Source organism: Euprymna scolopes, chromosome 27, assembly GCF_053919585.1.
Source record: "Euprymna scolopes isolate OS-2025 chromosome 27, ASM5391958v1, whole genome shotgun sequence".
Taxonomy (NCBI): Eukaryota; Metazoa; Mollusca; class Cephalopoda; order Sepiida; family Sepiolidae; genus Euprymna; species Euprymna scolopes.
Genome location: NC_136508.1, coordinates 88,400,205 through 88,419,814, shown reverse-complemented (window position 1 = coordinate 88,419,814; position 19,610 = coordinate 88,400,205). Strand labels below are relative to the sequence as shown.

General features: G+C 35.9%; 1 protein-coding gene across 1 annotated transcript in view; it reads right to left on the bottom strand.

Moving 5' to 3' along the window:
- The window catches only part of LOC145248732 (tetraspanin-1-like), an 86,862-nt gene that overhangs the window by 38,913 nt on the left and 28,339 nt on the right, over positions 1-19,610 (bottom strand). The window contains exons 3-4 of the mRNA XM_080110380.1: positions 18,395-18,652; positions 12,362-12,436 (exon numbers count right to left, since the gene is read on the bottom strand). Of these exons, the coding sequence (XP_079966506.1) occupies positions 12,362-12,436; positions 18,395-18,652 (333 nt within the window). The remainder of the gene's footprint in view (positions 1-12,361; positions 12,437-18,394; positions 18,653-19,610) is intronic.

The following is a 19,610-nucleotide window of genomic DNA, read 5'->3' as shown; positions in this document are numbered from 1 at the left end:
CAGATGAATGTCATCGAAAGACGCGAAAGAAAGTGAGTGAATGGCAACAGATGAAAGTCATCGAAAGACATGAAAGAAAGTGAGTGAATGGCAACAGATGAAAGTCATCGAAAGACATGAAAGAAAGTGAGTGAATGGTAACAGATGAAAGTCATCGAAAGACGCGAAAGAAAGTGAGTGAATGGCAACAGATGAAAGTCATCGAAAGACATGAAAGAAAGTGAGTGAATGGCAACAGATGAAAGTCATCGAAAGACGCGAAAGAAAGTGAGTGAATGGCAACAGATGAAAGTCATCGAAAGACATGAAAGAAAGTGAGTGAATGGCAACAGATGAAAGTCATCGAAAGACGCGAAAGAAAGTGAGTGAATGGCAACAGATGAAAGTCATCGAAAGACATGAAAGAAAGTGAGTGAATGGCAACAGATGAAAGTCATCGAAAGACGCGAAAGAAAGTGAGTGAATGGCAACAGATGAAAGTCATCGAAAGACGCGAAAGAAAGTGAGTGAATGGCAACAGATGAAAGTCATCGAAAGACATGAAAGAAAGTGAGTGAATGGCAACAGATGAAAGTCATCGAAAGACGCGAAAGAAAGTGAGTGAATGGCAACAGATGAAAGTCATCGAAAGACATGAAAGAAAGTGAGTGAATGGCAACAGATGAAAGTCATCGAAAGACATGAAAGAAAGTGAGTGAATGGCAACAGATGAAAGTCATCGAAAGACGCGAAAGAAAGTGAGTGAATGGCAACAGATGAAAGTCATCGAAAGACATGAAAGAAAGTGAGTGAATGGCAACAGATGAAAGTCATCGAAAGACGCGAAAGAAAGTGAGTGAATGGCAACAGATGAAAGTCATCGAAAGACATGAAAGAAAGTGAGTGAATGGCAACAGATGAAAGTCATCGAAAGACATGAAAGAAAGTGAGTGAATGGCAACAGATGAAAGTCATCGAAAGACGCGAAAGAAAGTGAGTGAATGGCAACAGATGAAAGTCATCGAAAGACATGAAAGAAAGTGAGTGAATGGCAACAGATGAAAGTCATCGAAAGACGCGAAAGAAAGTGAGTGAATGGCAACAGATGAAAGTCATCGAAAGACATGAAAGAAAGTGAGTGAATGGCAACAGATGAAAGTCATCGAAAGACGCGAAAGAAAGTGAGTGAATGGCAACAGATGAAAGTCATCGAAAGACATGAAAGAAAGTGAGTGAATGGCAACAGATGAAAGTCATCGAAAGACGCGAAAGAAAGTGAGTGAATGGCAACAGATGAAAGTCATCGAAAGACGCGAAAGAAAGTGAGTGAATGGCAACAGATGAAAGTCATCGAAAGACATGAAAGAAAGTGAGTGAATGGCAACAGATGAAAGTCATCGAAAGACGCGAAAGAAAGTGAGTGAATGGCAACAGATGAAAGTCATCGAAAGACATGAAAGAAAGTGAGTGAATGGCAACAGATGAAAGTCATCGAAAGACGCGAAAGAAAGTGAGTGAATGGCAACAGATGAAAGTCATCGAAAGACGCGAAAGAAAGTGAGTGAATGGCAACAGATGAAAGTCATCGAAAGACATGAAAGAAAGTGAGTGAATGGCAACAGATGAAAGTCATCGAAAGACGCGAAAGAAAGTGAGTGAATGGCAACAGATGAAAGTCATCGAAAGACATGAAAGAAAGTGAGTGAATGGCAACAGATGAAAGTCATCGAAAGACATGAAAGAAAGTGAGTGAATGGCAACAGATGAAAGTCATCGAAAGACGCGAAAGAAAGTGAGTGAATGGCAACAGATGAAAGTCATCGAAAGACATGAAAGAAAGTGAGTGAATGGCAACAGATGAAAGTCATCGAAAGACGCGAAAGAAAGTGAGTGAATGGCAACAGATGAAAGTCATCGAAAGACATGAAAGAAAGTGAGTGAATGGCAACAGATGAAAGTCATCGAAAGACGCGAAAGAAAGTGAGTGAATGGCAACAGATGAAAGTCATCGAAAGACATTAAAGAAAGTGAGTGAATGGCAACAGATGAAAGTCATCGAAAGACATGAAAGAAAGTGAGTGAATGGCAACAGATGAAAGTCATCGAAAGACGCGAAAGAAAGTGAGTGAATGGCAACAGATGAAAGTCATCGAAAGACATGAAAGAAAGTGAGTGAATGGCAACAGATGAAAGTCATCGAAAGACGCGAAAGAAAGTGAGTGAATGGCAAAAGATGAAAGTCATCGAAAGACATGAAAGAAAGTGAGTGAATGGCAACAGATGAAAGTCATCGAAAGACGCGAAAGAAAGTGAGTGAATGGCAACAGATGAAAGTCATCGAAAGACATGAAAGAAAGTGAGTGAATGGCAACAGATGAAAGTCATCGAAAGACGCGAAAGAAAGTGAGTGAATGGCAACAGATGAAAGTCATCGAAAGACGCGAAAGAATATGAGTGAATGGCAACAGATGAAAGTCATCGAAAGACATGAAAGAAAGTGAGTGAATGGCAACAGATGAAAGTCATCGAAAGACGCGAAAGAAAGTGAGTGAATGGCAACAGATGAAAGTCATCGAAAGACATGAAAGAAAGTGAGTGAATGGCAACAGATGAAAGTCATCGAAAGACATGAAAGAAAGTGAGTGAATGGCAACAGATGAAAGTCATCGAAAGACGCGAAAGAAAGTGAGTGAATGGCAACAGATGAAAGTCATCGAAAGACATGAAAGAAAGTGAGTGAATGGCAACAGATGAAAGTCATCGAAAGACATGAAAGAAAGTGAGTGAATGGCAACAGATGAAAGTCATCGAAAGACGCGAAAGAAAGTGAGTGAATGGCAACAGATGAAAGTCATCGAAAGACATGAAAGAAAGTGAGTGAATGGCAACAGATGAAAGTCATCGAAAGACATGAAAGAAAGTGAGTGAATGGCAACAGATGAAAGTCATCGAAAGACATGAAAGAAAGTGAGTGAATGGCAACAGATGAAAGTCATCGAAAGACGCGAAAGAAAGTGAGTGAATGGCAACAGATGAAAGTCATCGAAAGACATGAAAGAAAGTGAGTGAATGGCAACAGATGAAAGTCATCGAAAGACGCGAAAGAAAGTGAGTGAATGGCAACAGATGAAAGTCATCGAAAGACGCGAAAGAAAGTGAGTGAATGGCAACAGATGAAAGTCATCGAAAGACATGAAAGAAAGTGAGTGAATGGCAACAGATGAAAGTCATCGAAAGACGCGAAAGAAAGTGAGTGAATGGCAACAGATGAAAGTCATCGAAAGACATGAAAGAAAGTGAGTGAATGGCAACAGATGAAAGTCATCGAAAGACATGAAAGAAAGTGAGTGAATGGCAACAGATGAAAGTCATCGAAAGACGCGAAAGAAAGTGAGTGAATGGCAACAGATGAAAGTCATCGAAAGACATGAAAGAAAGTGAGTGAATGGCAACAGATGAAAGTCATCGAAAGACATGAAAGAAAGTGAGTGAATGGCAACAGATGAAAGTCATCGAAAGACGCGAAAGAAAGTGAGTGAATGGCAACAGATGAAAGTCATCGAAAGACGCGAAAGAAAGTGAGTGAATGGCAACAGATGAAAGTCATCGAAAGACGCGAAAGAAAGTGAGTGAATGGCAACAGATGAAAGTCATCGAAAGACATGAAAGAAAGTGAGTGAATGGCAACAGATGAAAGTCATCGAAAGACGCGAAAGAAAGTGAGTGAATGGCAACAGATGAAAGTCATCGAAAGACATGAAAGAAAGTGAGTGAATGGCAACAGATGAAAGTCATCGAAAGACGCGAAAGAAAGTGAGTGAATGGCAACAGATGAAAGTCATCGAAAGACATGAAAGAAAGTGAGTGAATGGCAACAGATGAAAGTCATCGAAAGACGCGAAAGAAAGTGAGTGAATGGCAACAGATGAAAGTCATCGAAAGACGCGAAAGAAAGTGAGTGAATGGCAACAGATGAAAGTCATCGAAAGACGCGAAAGAAAGTGAGTGAATGGCAACAGATGAAAGTCATCGAAAGACATGAAAGAAAGTGAGTGAATGGCAACAGATGAAAGTCATCGAAAGACATGAAAGAAAGTGAGTGAATGGCAACAGATGAAAGTCATCGAAAGACATGAAAGAAAGTGAGTGAATGGCAACAGATGAAAGTCATCGAAAGACGCGAAAGAAAGTGAGTGAATGGCAACAGATGAAAGTCATCGAAAGATATGAAAGAAAGTGAGTGAATGGCAACAGATGAAAGTCATCGAAAGACGCGAAAGAAAGTGAGTGAATGGCAACAGATGAAAGTCATCGAAAGACATGAAAGAAAGTGAGTGAATGGCAACAGATGAAAGTCATCGAAAGACGCGAAAGAAAGTGAGTGAATGGCAACAGATTAAAGTCATCGAAAGACATGAAAGAAAGTGAGTGAATGGCAACAGATGAAAGTCATCGAAAGACATGAAAGAAAGTGAGTGAATGGCAACAGATGAAAGTCATCGAAAGACGCGAAAGAAAGTGAGTGAATGGCAACAGATGAAAGTCATCGAAAGACATGAAAGAAAGTGAGTGAATGGCAACAGATGATAGTCATCGAAAGACGCGAAAGAAAGTGAGTGAATGGCAACAGATGAAAGTCATCGAAAGACATGAAAGAAAGTGAGTGAATGGCAACAGATGAAAGTCATCGAAAGACATGAAAGAAAGTGAGTGAATGGCAACAGATGAAAGTCATCGAAAGACGCGAAAGAAAGTGAGTGAATGGCAACAGATGAAAGTCATCGAAAGACATGAAAGAAAGTGAGTGAATGGCAACAGATGAAAGTCATCGAAAGACGCGAAAGAAAGTGAGTGAATGGCAACAGATGAAAGTCATCGAAAGACATGAAAGAAAGTGAGTGAATGGCAACAGATGAAAGTCATCGAAAGACGCGAAAGAAAGTGAGTGAATGGCAACAGATGAAAGTCATCGAAAGACGCGAAAGAAAGTGAGTGAATGGCAACAGATGAAAGTCATCGAAAGACGCGAAAGAAAGTGAGTGAATGGCAACAGATGAAAGTCATCGAAAGACGCGAAAGAAAGTGAGTGAATGGCAACAGATGAAAGTCATCGAAAGACGCGAAAGAAAGTGAGTGAATGGCAACAGATGAAAGTCATCGAAAGACATGAAAGAAAGTGAGTGAATGGCAACAGATGAAAGTCATCGAAAGACATGAAAGAAAGTGAGTGAATGGCAACAGATGAAAGTCATCGAAAGACGCGAAAGAAAGTGAGTGAATGGCAACAGATGAAAGTCATCGAAAGACATGAAAGAAAGTGAGTGAATGGCAACAGATGAAAGTCATCGAAAGACATGAAAGAAAGTGAGTGAATGGCAACAGATGAAAGTCATCGAAAGACGCGAAAGAAAGTGAGTGAATGGCAACAGATGAAAGTCATCGAAAGACGCGAAAGAAAGTGAGTGAATGGCAACAGATGAAAGTCATCGAAAGACGCGAAAGAAAGTGAGTGAATGGCAACAGATGAAAGTCATCGAAAGACATGAAAGAAAGTGAGTGAATGGCAACAGATGAAAGTCATCGAAAGACGCGAAAGAAAGTGAGTGAATGGCAACAGATGAAAGTCATCGAAAGACATGAAAGAAAGTGAGTGAATGGCAACAGATGAAAGTCATCGAAAGACGCGAAAGAAAGTGAGTGAATGGCAACAGATGAAAGTCATCGAAAGACATGAAAGAAAGTGAGTGAATGGCAACAGATGAAAGTCATCGAAAGACGCGAAAGAAAGTGAGTGAATGGCAACAGATGAAAGTCATCGAAAGACGCGAAAGAAAGTGAGTGAATGGCAACAGATGAAAGTCATCGAAAGACGCGAAAGAAAGTGAGTGAATGGCAACAGATGAAAGTCATCGAAAGACATGAAAGAAAGTGAGTGAATGGCAACAGATGAAAGTCATCGAAAGACGCGAAAGAACGTGAGTGAATGGCAACAGATGAAAGTCATCGAAAGACATGAAAGAAAGTGAGTGAATGGCAACAGATGAAAGTCATCGAAAGACGCGAAAGAAAGTGAGTGAATGGCAACAGATGAAAGTCATCGAAAGACATGAAAGAAAGTGAGTGAATGGCAACAGATGAAAGTCATCGAAAGACGCGAAAGAAAGTGAGTGAATGGCAACAGATGAAAGTCATCGAAAGACGCGAAAGAAAGTGAGTGAATGGCAACAGATGAAAGTCATCGAAAGACGCGAAAGAAAGTGAGTGAATGGCAACAGATGAAAGTCATCGAAAGACATGAAAGAAAGTGAGTGAATGGCAACAGATGAAAGTCATCGAAAGACGCGAAAGAAAGTGAGTGAATGGCAACAGATGAAAGTCATCGAAAGACATGAAAGAAAGTGAGTGAATGGCAACAGATGAAAGTCATCGAAAGACGCGAAAGAAAGTGAGTGAATGGCAACAGATGAAAGTCATCGAAAGACGCGAAAGAAAGTGAGTGAATGGCAACAGATGAAAGTCATCGAAAGACGCGAATGAAAGTGAGTGAATGGCAACAGATGAAAGTCATCGAAAGACATCAATTAAAGTGAGTGAATGGCAACAGATGAAAGTCATCGAAAGACGCGAAAGAAAGTGAGTGAATGGCAACAGATGAAAGTCATCGAAAGACATGAAAGAAAGTGAGTGAATGGCAACAGATGAAAGTCATCGAAAGACGCGAAAGAAAGTGAGTGAATGGCAACAGATGAAAGTCATCGAAAGACATGAAAGAAAGTGAGTGAATGGCAACAGATGAAAGTCATCGAAAGACGCGAAAGAAAGTGAGTGAATGGCAACAGATGAAAGTCATCGAAAGACATGAAAGAAAGTGAGTGAATGGCAACAGATGAAAGTCATCGAAAGACATGAAAGAAAGTGAGTGAATGGCAACAGATGAAAGTCATCGAAAGACGCGAAAGAAAGTGAGTGAATGGCAACAGATGAAAGTCATCGAAAGACGCGAAAGAAAGTGAGTGAATGGCAACAGATGAAAGTCATCGAAAGACGCGAAAGAAAGTGAGTGAATGGCAACAGATGAAAGTCATCGAAAGACATGAAAGAAAGTGAGTGAATGGCAACAGATGAAAGTCATCGAAAGACGCGAAAGAAAGTGAGTGAATGGCAACAGATGAAAGTCATCGAAAGACATGAAAGAAAGTGAGTGAATGGCAACAGATGAAAGTCATCGAAAGACGCGAAAGAAAGTGAGTGAATGGCAACAGATGAAAGTCATCGAAAGACGCGAAAGAAAGTGAGTGAATGGCAACAGATGAAAGTCATCGAAAGACATGAAAGAAAGTGAGTAAATGGCAACAGATGAAAGTCATCGAAAGACGCGAAAGAAAGTGAGTGAATGGCAACAGATGAAAGTCATCGAAAGACGCGAAAGAAAGTGAGTGAATGGCAACAGATGAAAGTCATCGAAAGACATGAAAGAAAGTGAGTGAATGGCAACAGATGAAAGTCATCGAAAGACGCGAAAGAAAGTGAGTGAATGGCAACAGATGAAAGTCATCGAAAGACATGAAAGAAAGTGAGTGAATGGCAAAAGATGAAAGTCATCGAAAGACGCGAAAGAAAGTGAGTGAATGGCAACAGATGAAAGTCATCGAAAGACATGAAAGAAAGTGAATGAGTGGCAACAGATGAAAGTCATCGAAAGACGCGAAAGAAAGTGAGTGAATGGCAACAGATGAAAGTCATCGAAAGACGCGAAAGAAAGTGAGTGAATGGCAACAGATGAAAGTCATCGAAAGACGCGAAAGAAAGTGAGTGAATGGCAACAGATGAAAGTCATCGAAAGACATGAAAGAAAGTGAGTGAATGGCAACAGATGAAAGTCATCGAAAGACGCGAAAGAAAGTGAGTGAATGGCAACAGATGAAAGTCATCGAAAGACATGAAAGAAAGTGAGTGAATGGCAACAGATGAAAGTCATCGAAAGACGCGAAAGAAAGTGAGTGAATGGCAACAGATGAAAGTCATCGAAAGACATGAAAGAAAGTGAGTGAATGGCAACAGATGAAAGTCATCGAAAGACGCGAAAGAAAGTGAGTGAATGGCAACAGATGAAAGTCATCGAAAGACATGAAAGAAAGTGAGTGAATGGCAACAGATGAAAGTCATCGAAAGCCGCGAAAGAAAGTGAGTGAATGGCAACAGATGAAAGTTATCGAAAGACATGAAAGAAAGTGAGTGAATGGCAACAGATGAAAGTCATCGAAAGACGCGAAAGAAAGTGAGTGAATGGCCACAGATGAAAGTCATCGAAAGACATGAAAGAAAGTGAGTGAATGGCAACAGATGAAAGTCATCGAAAGACGCGAAAGAAAGTGAGTGAATGGCAACAGATGAAAGTCATCGAAAGACGCGAAAGAAAGTGAGTGAATGGCAACAGATGAAAGTCATCGAAAGACATCAATTAAAGTGAGTGAATGGCAACAGATGAAAGTCATCGAAAGACATCAATTAAAGTGAGTGAATGGCAACAGATGAAAGTCATCGAAAGACGCGAAAGAAAGTGAGTGAATGGCAACAGATGAAAGTCATCGAAAGACGCGAAAGAAAGTGAGTGAATGGCAACAGATGAAAGTCATCGAAAGACATGAAAGAAAGTGAGTGAATGGCAACAGATGAAAGTCATCGAAAGACGCGAAAGAACGTGAGTGAATGGCAACAGATGAAAGTCATCGAAAGACATGAAAGAAAGTGAGTGAATGGCAACAGATGAAAGTCATCGAAAGACGCGAAAGAAAGTGAGTGAATGGCAACAGATGAAAGTCATCGAAAGACATGAAAGAAAGTGAGTGAATGGCAACAGATGAAAGTCATCGAAAGACGCGAAAGAAAGTGAGTGAATGGCAACAGATGAAAGTCATCGAAAGACATGAAAGAAAGTGAGTGAATGGCAACAGATGAAAGTCATCGAAAGACGCGAAAGAAAGTGAGTGAATGGCAACAGATGAAAGTCATCTAAAGACATGAAAGAAAGTGAGTGAATGGCAACAGATGAAAGTCATCGAAAGACGCGAAAGAAAGTGAGTGAATGGCAACAGATGAAAGTCATCGAAAGACATGAAAGAAAGTGAGTGAATGGCAACAGATGAAAGTCATCGAAAGACGCGAAAGAAAGTGAGTGAATGGCAACAGATGAAAGTCATCGAAAGACATGAAAGAAAGTGAGTGAATGGCAACAGATGAAAGTCATCGAAAGACGCGAAAGAAAGTGAGTGAATGGCAACAGATGAAAGTCATCGAAAGACATGAAAGAAAGTGAGTGAATGGCAACAGATGAAAGTCATCGAAAGACGCGAAAGAAAGTGAGTGAATGGCAACAGATGAAAGTCATCGAAAGACGCGAAAGAAAGTGAGTGAATGGCAACAGATGAAAGTCATCGAAAGACATCAATTAAAGTGAGTGAATGGCAACAGATGAAAGTCATCGAAAGACGCGAAAGAAAGTGAGTGAATGGCAACAGATGAAAGTCATCGAAAGACATGAAAGAAAGTGAGTGAATGGCAACAGATGAAAGTCATCGAAAGACGCGAAAGAAAGTGAGTGAATGGCAACAGATGAAAGTCATCGAAAGACATGAAAGAAAGTGAGTGAATGGCAACAGATGAAAGTCATCGAAAGACGCGAAAGAAAGTGAGTGAATGGCAACAGATGAAAGTCATCGAAAGACATGAAAGAAAGTGAGTGAATGGCAACAGATGAAAGTCATCGAAAGACGCGAAAGAAAGTGAGTGAATGGCAACAGATGAAAGTCATCGAAAGACGCAAAAGAAAGTGAGTGAATGGCAACAGATGAAAGTCATCGAAAGACATGAAAGAAAGTGAGTGAATGGCAACAGATGAAAGTCATCGAAAGACGCGAAAGAAAGTGAGTGAATGGCAACAGATGAAAGTCATCGAAAGACATGAAAGAAAGTGAGTGAATGGCAACAGATGAAAGTCATCGAAAGACATGAAAGAAAGTGAGTGAATGGCAACAGATGAAAGTCATCGAAAGACGCGAAAGAAAGTGAGTGAATGGCAACAGATGAAAGTCATCGAAAGACATGAAAGAAAGTGAGTGAATGGCAACAGATGAAAGTCATCGAAAGACGCGAAAGAAAGTGAGTGAATGGCAACAGATGAAAGTCATCGAAAGACGCGAAAGAAAGTGAGTGAATGGCAACAGATGAAAGTCATCGAAAGACGCGAAAGAAAGTGAGTGAATGGCAACAGATGAAAGTCATCGAAAGACATGAAAGAAAGTGAGTGAATGGCAACAGATGAAAGTCATCGAAAGACGCGAAAGAAAGTGAGTGAATGGCAACAGATGAAAGTCATCGAAAGACGCGAAAGAAAGTGAGTGAATGGCAACAGATGAAAGTCATCGAAAGACGCGAAAGAAAGTGAGTGAATGGCAACAGATGAAAGTCATCGAAAGACGCGAAAGAAAGTGAGTGAATGGCAACAGATGAAAGTCATCGAAAGACATGAAAGAAAGTGAGTGAATGGCAACAGATGAAAGTCATCGAAAGACATGAAAGAAAGTGAGTGAATGGCAACAGATGAAAGTCATCGAAAGACGCGAAAGAAAGTGAGTGAATGGCAACAGATGAAAGTCATCGAAAGACATCAAAGACGCAAGCATCAACAGATAAAGTTTGAGCCTTCGTATTTTAGGAGACGCAATGTATTTTTTTCATCGATTAACTTGAGAAAGGAGAATAATTAATAGCAAATATTATATAGTATTAATGGTGCGTTTCAAGGAAGAAATGAAGAAAAAGAAAAAAATGCTCCTTCACTAAAAGAATAAAAATGACCATGTCACAAGTCCATCATAACGATAGAAAAACTAAATGAATTGCTTCCACTTTCACCCAGATCTTCCCCGCAGCGACTACTGACTGTTTACAAACCTCAAAATAATGCCCTAGGAAAAGATATTTTGGCTGCAATTCACAAGGTGTATCTGAAATTGTAGCATATTTTGAAGTCCAAGAAAAATTGATCAACAAAACTGCCATTAATTTGTCAGAAAAGAGCTGGAAGACAATGAGACAATTTTAATGAATAAAATCGAATTTAGTCTAAAAGTTTATTTTATTTGTTATGTTTGTGACTTATTGATATTTTTTAGGTCAGAGGTTTGTTGGGTAAAAAAAATGTTAAAAACACCTACATTTTTATTTAAAAATATCCGGAACATAATTTGGTTTAAAGGTGCGTCTGTTTGATAGAAATGCAGCAAATGAATTATTCAAATGTTTTTATTTTATGCCGAATCAAGTAATTATAGTAACAAATTTTATGTTTACCGTATTTAATATATTCCAATATTTATGTTATTTGTCATTTATGATGTAAATGTACATGTAACACCATCAGGTGTCATTTCATGTCATAAATACATTCGATTTTGATTTCACTCAAAGATGGAACTTAGAGAGGTACTACTATTCCAAACCAGAATGCTATATATTAAAACTACACATCTATTTAATCCATATATATATATATATATATATATATATATATATATATATATATATATATATATATATATATATATTTAGTGGAAATGGTAATTAATAAAAACTGAAGAGAGTGCTCAATACTGTTGTAGAGCAAATATGCGTTTTATTTTTTATTACCGTATATTTCTGTTAAGTTAAAACGCATATATATATATATATATATATATATATATATATATAAATATATATATATATTATATGCATATTAAATATATATATATATATATATATATATATATACATACATATGTATTTACATATTATGTATATATATATATACTCTGTCTGACTGTATACTGTGAAATCCCACCAAAAATAGAATTCGTGGGTTCTTAATTTTCTTCTAGTTGTTAGTTGTTGGGGACCTGGAGGAAAGACGCTAACCTGTTAAGCCAAGAGTTGTTTTGTTGACTGTGTTTGAATCTCCCAACCAGCAGTATTATACCTATACAGATGATTGCATAAGCATGAAACACTGCTGTATGTAGGTATCAAATACTTAATAGTTATTTTAAAATATTATATATAGTTTAAATATATATGTTAATCAAAGGATAACTTCGTACCTCTCAAAGTTCCCAAATTTGATCCTTATTGCCGAATGATATTTTTTGTTGGTCAAAGCCACGACAGTCGCTTATAGAACATGGGTGAAAGTACAGGAAAATGTATGTATTTTTGTGTGTATATATATATATATATATATATACGGGTTAGGATTCATGTTAGTTGGCGTGTGTGTGTGTGTGTGTGTGTGTGTGTGTGTGTGTGTGTGTGTGTGTGTGTGTGTGTGTGTGTGTGTGTGACTTACCCTAGCTCGCATAACTACGAGCACTACGATGACGGTCACTTGTAGAGCTAGGATCATGGTTAGGATGCAAGCGTACTGAAAAACAATAGAAGAAAGGAATAGTAATTAAATAATTTATGTTATTTGAAATAAATGCGATAATCCTTTGAAATAAATGACATTAGATGGAAAAATTAGGATTAATATGGGATGTCAGTTTTTTATTCTCTAATATATTGTAATTGTAATTAATAACTTGAAAAGAGTTCGAAATATTAATTTACACTCCATTAATTGTTACCTGGTTAAATTACTTCATTAATCATAAATTGTAAAAGAGTTTTAAGCATTATAAAGTCATAGATAACAATAGCTGGTCTTTTTACATAAAAGTAAACAACCATCCAATTCGGAGTATATTTTATCAAGGTTGATCTGAAACGGCAACTCAAGTCAAAAATTAATGAGATAAGTTAGTTAATGGCATTCCAAGAAAAAAGAGGTTAGTTTTTAAGGGTTTTTTTGAAGTAGGAGCTTTGTAGGGTATTAATTACTTCCCAATTAAATAGATTTTATCGTTGATTATATTGGAAATTCTACGAATCTAATCGATAATAATACAATCGATAATCCTTCCAATAACTAAAATAAACTATGTATTAGTTGAGGGTTCAAGTGGGGACTTAAACTGGTACAACATCAATGGAAACGCTTTACTTCAGTAAAATACGGTCTAATGGGTATATGTTTGAGGGGAGGTGGGTTGTGACATTGATGATTAGATAGAAATACATGAGTAACCATCTATTCTTTCAAATTGTGTAGTTTATTTCCGAAAGGGGATATAAATGACTCAGCAACATATACGTAGGAATTCAGAATTGGAAATCACTGATAGGAAGTAGCAATATTTTTTCCTTATGTAATGAAAATTAATAAAAATTAATAAAAATCAATAAAAATTAATAAAAATTAATAAAAATTAATAAAAATCAATAAAAATTAATAAAAATTAATAAAAAGGGGAAAAATAAGCAGGGAAGTATCTATTTTTTCATTCAGATTTTCGTTCCTTGGGTTTTCTTTTAAAAACGAATAATTAATTGCGAATTATATAACAATATTTTTATTAGAAAATAGGAAAATTCACGAAATAATCCGAATTATCTACAAGTTTATTTTCTGTAGAAGTTATACTATCTGTTATAAATTGTGAGAAATTTAATTCTCACAAACCAATTTACTCCTTGGCAAAGACAAAAGAAAACCACAAATTACAAAAGCTGTATCTTCAACTCAAAATTTATTCAACAACAACAGTAAAGAAACGTCATTGGTCATGGTTCAATTGCAAAACGGTGGCCAGTTTTGCCTCCATATCATGGAGCCGGTAGTGTAAACTTCTATTGTTGGAGTTGGTAGTTCTCTTTTCCTCGGAAGGATCCATGTATATTCATGGTGTTCTCGGCGGGAATGTTGGCGCCTATAATCAGGCATAATGCGAGTCGCTTGGGACTCTAATTGAATTGAGTTAAGTTCCAATATTTCGTAAATATAAACATGAAGAAATGTTCATGGATGTCATCCGGTACTTAGGATAATTTCAGCAATATAAAGGTGTCTCTGCTTGTAGAGATGTAATCCTTTGTTCACCAACAGTTTGGTGATATACATGAAGAAATTGACGTAGCTCCATCCTCATTTGAGAGATGCTAAAAAAGGAGTCCTTCCCATGTTGATTTCTGTACGTGGACTGAAAAATAAAAGCATGATACAAAAAAGGGCGCCAAGCAATTCACTTGACTCATTCAAAATTAACCAATCACGGACCGGCTACTAGAACTGTGTATGCGGCTTAAACAAGAAAGATGGCGGTTGTAATGGAATTTCTCACAAAATTAAATATTTGCCTGGGATTGTGGTTATTTACATAATATTGACATGTAAAACTAATATACGCTTATGTTTAGTGTCTTTATAAGCTAAAGACAGTTTCGTATATAACTGTCCTTCTCGTCTTTATAAAGTATCTTTATTCTATTCTTTTTTTTTCGTTTTGAAATACAGTATCTGCTTAGTATTAGTCTTTGATCGTCTCTGAAGGGCAGCCAAATAAACCTCCCAATGTTTTTCAAAAGACAATAATATAGTAATTCGCCGAAATAAATTTTTTTTTTTTAATAAACAATTAGTATGGGTGTTGCCTTTTGATAATCTGAATACAATCTAGCAATATATATGCTCTGAAACTAGTAACATAACTCTATTGAGCTTTTTATTTGAAACAACTTGAACGTTATTAAAGGAATATATACTTTAAAATATATTTTATATCAACTCAGGAATATATATATATATATATATATATATATATATATATATATATATATATATAGATATATATATAGATATATAGATATATAGATATATTATTTATTCACTATGGGTTCACACACAGGTAATCATCAGTGATTACTCACTAATAATAACTGATGATGTCTAGATGACAACAAGTCTCTCCAGATTTCTAGTACTTTCCACCTCTTTGACAAATTTTGCAAATGAATTTGCATTATCACAACAGCTGCTTGTCATTGATTTTTCAATGGCAGTTGCTATTGGTCTCCACTAAAATTTGGGTGGTAGAAAGTCTAATCACGGTTCAAGTCTTCTACAATCTGGCAAGATTTTCTCTTCTTATTAATTATTATGACATCCGGTTTCCTTGTTTGGATGGGTTTATTTGTTCCTCTATGTGGCATAAGATTTTGATTTGCATTTTAAAGTACTGCTACTGATTTGTGTTTGTACTATTTGTCTGAGTTTTTCATATACAGCATTCAATTATTATGTGATTAATTTTTTGTCTCTTTCCCCTGAAAGTCCACATTTGTGCTTTGATATAGTTTGTTCTAATCGCTTTATCCTGTGAATCTTTCAGTAATGATTCCGACGCTCTATTTATTGTAGCCATGTCCATGTGTTTTCATGTCCCATCTTTTGTCATCCTTACGAATCGTCCGTTGCTTTTCTTCCCATTTTCTTTTATTGCCTTCTCCCTTTGTTCATGTGTATAGAGTTTCATTCTGCGTTCTGCATTCTGAATTTTTCTACGTTTTTTCTGTCATTCACAATGTCTTCTGTACTAACCAATTCTCTTTCCCCAACTTACCTTTTTACGTAGAGTTGGTCAGCATTAACATTTCGTTATAATGTATTGTGCATAGTAATAAATTTCCTGGTTTCTTTGGCCCTGCCTGTGAATGGTTCAGAGTATCTTGTTAGTGATACTGCTCGTGTGTTTATAGTTTCATTATGTTTCTTCTATAGTTTCTTGGAATTTTTTTTTCTGGTTATGTATTCTTTACCATTTTTTAAATTTCTGTTGATTTAATGGTGTCTGCTTCCAAAACTCCCAGATATTTGTGTCATGTTGGCCTAGTCTCCTCATCTCCTCTTGGTTTGATAGTTCCATATCCTACGTTGTCTAAGTTTTCCGTTTCTTATTCAAATTCAAGTTCATTTTTGTTTCCTGTGAAAATTTTAGATCGCCTATCTACATAAGGTGGTACATTCTTTCGTCTGTATTAGTCAACTTGTATACAGCCATTTCTTTAAGAGGCATTATAGCTATGATGAATAGTAGTGGGGATAGGGAACCACCTTGGAAGATGCATTTTATATTTTTATCTCAGTTATATATGGTCCTTCAGCTGTTACTTTAGGTTTCATTATTATTATTATTATTATTATTATTATTATTATTATTATTATTATTATTATTATTTCTAAAGACATCGTTTCGATTTTATTGGAAAACCGATTTTTTAATCATTCAAACACTAACGTGTTTGAAAATATGGTTAATTGGCAGTTTTAGTCTTTTAGAACTGCTTTAAAACTTTATCACTCACTCATTTTTCGACCAAATTTCAAATAATCATTACAGTTTATAGATCACCTTCTCAGTGAATAATTATTACAGTTTATAGATCACCTTCTCAGTGAATAATTATTACAGTTTATAGATCACCTCCTCAGTGAAGAAAAATCAATTTTTGTTCAGTAAATCAAAAGTTATGACGAATTTACTGGTGTTACAAAATCGTAAAAAATCGCAAGGAAGTTAGCGACATTTTTATGACTGGTTTCCATAGCAACTACGTCGCTTCAGCGACTAGTCTTGCTACCAATTCACCGTTCTCGCGAAAAAAGAAGCAACAAGTGAAACAGACAGAATGAAAGAATGAAAGGGAGATAATTGGGGGGATTTTATTGAAAGCAGACGAGTGCCATACATTGTTATTACATATGTGTATGCTATGTTTATGGAGAAAAAAAAATAAGACTGCAATTAAACAAAGAATTTACTGGAAGCCTGGAAATGTCATGGATTGCAATAGAGAAATGCGAGCAAAGAAAATAATATGGTTAAAAATCGTAAAAATCGCAAGGAAGTGAGCGACATTTTTATGACTGGTTTCCATAGCAACTACGTCGCATGGAAAAGTAAAGGACTAGTTGTTAAAACTGGAAAAGAAAAGGACAAGATATTCTAGTAAAAAATATAATAAATTTATAACTTAAAATATTGCAGCATTAAGAATTTTTTTGAAATTCAATTTATAACATTATATAATCAATTTTTAATGCTGCAATATTTTAAGTTATAAATTTATTATATTTTTTACTAGAATATCTTGTCCTTTTCTTTTCCAGTTTTAACAACTAGTCCTTTACTTTTCCATGTATAAGCTTAACCATATTACTTTTCATGTTAGCATTTTTCTATTGTAATAGTACATATCCTTCTTTGTAAAATTTTTTGTCAAGACATTAAAAGAAAGAGCAATGATAGGGCTTGGTCTATAAAAATGGTTTTAAGATGTCCGGGCAACACCGATGTGGCACAATGATAAATACCCCTTGGAAGCTTATACTCGACTTCTTTTGTACCCGAACGGAGACAAGTATATTTTAAGATGTGCTTTTATAAATATGACGAATACAGCTTAACTCAACTTGAAAAAAGCGAAAGCAGCCGAGTTGAAAAACCTCAATTCAATGTTAATGACATAGGCCGTCTGAAAAGGTTCAGAACACTCTGTTGTAATTTAATAATAATAATAATAATAATAATAATAATAATAATAATAATAATAATAATAATAATAATAATAATTCGTTTTTCGTCGCGAAGAAAGAGATAAACCAGTTGGAATTTCAACTTTGTCAAGAATGGGTCTCGAGTTCAAATGCTAAATTGTTAAAACAAATCAAAATTAATAAAACTTTATGAAAAGAAAAAGGTCTTATTCGCTTATTTCGTACAGTGTTCAATTTCAGCATAGCCCCCCCCCCTGCCAGTAACGATACCGACAGAGAACCCCAAGAGAAAATCCCACCAACAAATGTAGCCGACGACATAATTAGTCTTTGATGTAAGGGTGGTTTTATCGTTTATGACTTACCGTTTATTTTCCTGGGAAGTTGGTTGCCGTAGCAAAGACGTAATAACCGTCACAGAGACGTCCCCACGACACGGACAAACCAAGACACGCTCCCCGGTAAGCGATAGTAACACAGCCAGTAGTTTGGTAATAAAAAGAATTATAAAATAAATTTAATACATTGTTGTGGTCAAGCCGCTTTGCCTATTTATCACCATGTATTATTAATATACACACACGCGCGTGCACACACTCATATATATATGGAGATATGAAAAAGAAACAACGAAATTATATATTCATCGACCAGTAAAATGTTTGAAAATATACTTGCAAAACATTCTACTAGCATTGTAGTTTCTCCAATTTAATCATCCTGAGAAAGTGTTGAAATAAAGACGAAATGTTGATGAAATGAACATATAACTTGGTTGTTCTATTTTCATCTTTCCATCTCGTCGGAATATTATTTTATTTTATTCCCATCATACACACGCGCGCGCGTGTGTAAAAGAGCAGTAGTATTTTAAAGTGATGATAGTTTAAAAAAAAGATGTCTGCGATCAGACATGATGCAATGTGTAATAGATACTTTAAAACTTACCACGACAAGCATCGTTCGTTTTCTACACAATGCACCACACCATCCAAACCAAGCAATAAACATAAGAATTACTCCAATCACAATGGTGGCGGTGGCTGCTTCGAGGATGAGATGAGTGATACTAATATGGCCGAGAGGATAATGTTTCGCTTCTGAAATTTGCTGAATGCTGTCGAAAAGGGGTTCCAAATAGCGTAACAGGTTCGCCGAACCATACTTGATTAAACAACCGAGCGCGATCATCACAGCTGACACCAACTGAAATGAAGAGAAGAAAAAAAAATGCTGTACTTGTAGGGGTCTTTCATTGAACACTGTTTTTATAAATCTGGAAAGATGGTATTATAAAGTCAACCGATACTCAAGATACCAGAAGAGACAAATTTAACCCTGCAAATAATATAATGCAATCAACTCTTAGCCATGAAAAACTGTCCTCTTTTCTCTAGAAAACAAACAAAATATTGTTTAACACACGCAAATAGATGAATGTATAAATAGGCCAATTAATTACACACACTCATTAAATATACACATACCCAAAATCATTAAATTTACACATACCCAAAATCATTAAATATACACATACACAAAATCATTAAATATACACATACACAAAATCATTAAATATACACATGCCCAAAATCATTAAATATACACATACCCAAAATCATTAAATATACACATACACAAAATCATTAAATTTACATATACCCAAAATCATTAAATATACACATACCCAAAATCATTAAATATACACATACCCAAAATCATTTAATATACACATACCCAAAATCATTAAATATACACATACCCAAAATCATTAAATATACACATGCCCAAAATCATTAAATATACACATGCCCAAAATCATTAAATATGCACATACCCAAAATCATTAAATATACACATACCCAAAATCATTAAATATACACATATCCAAAATCATTAAATATACACATACACAAAATCATTTAATATACACATACACAAAATCATTTAATATGCACATACACAAAATCATTAAATATACACATACCCAAAATCATTAAATATGCACATACCCAAAATCATTAAATATACACATACCCAAAATCATTAAATATGCACATACCCAAAATCATTAAATATACACATACCCAAAATCATTAAATATACACATACCCAAAATCATTAAATATACATATACCCAAAATCATTAAATATACACATACCA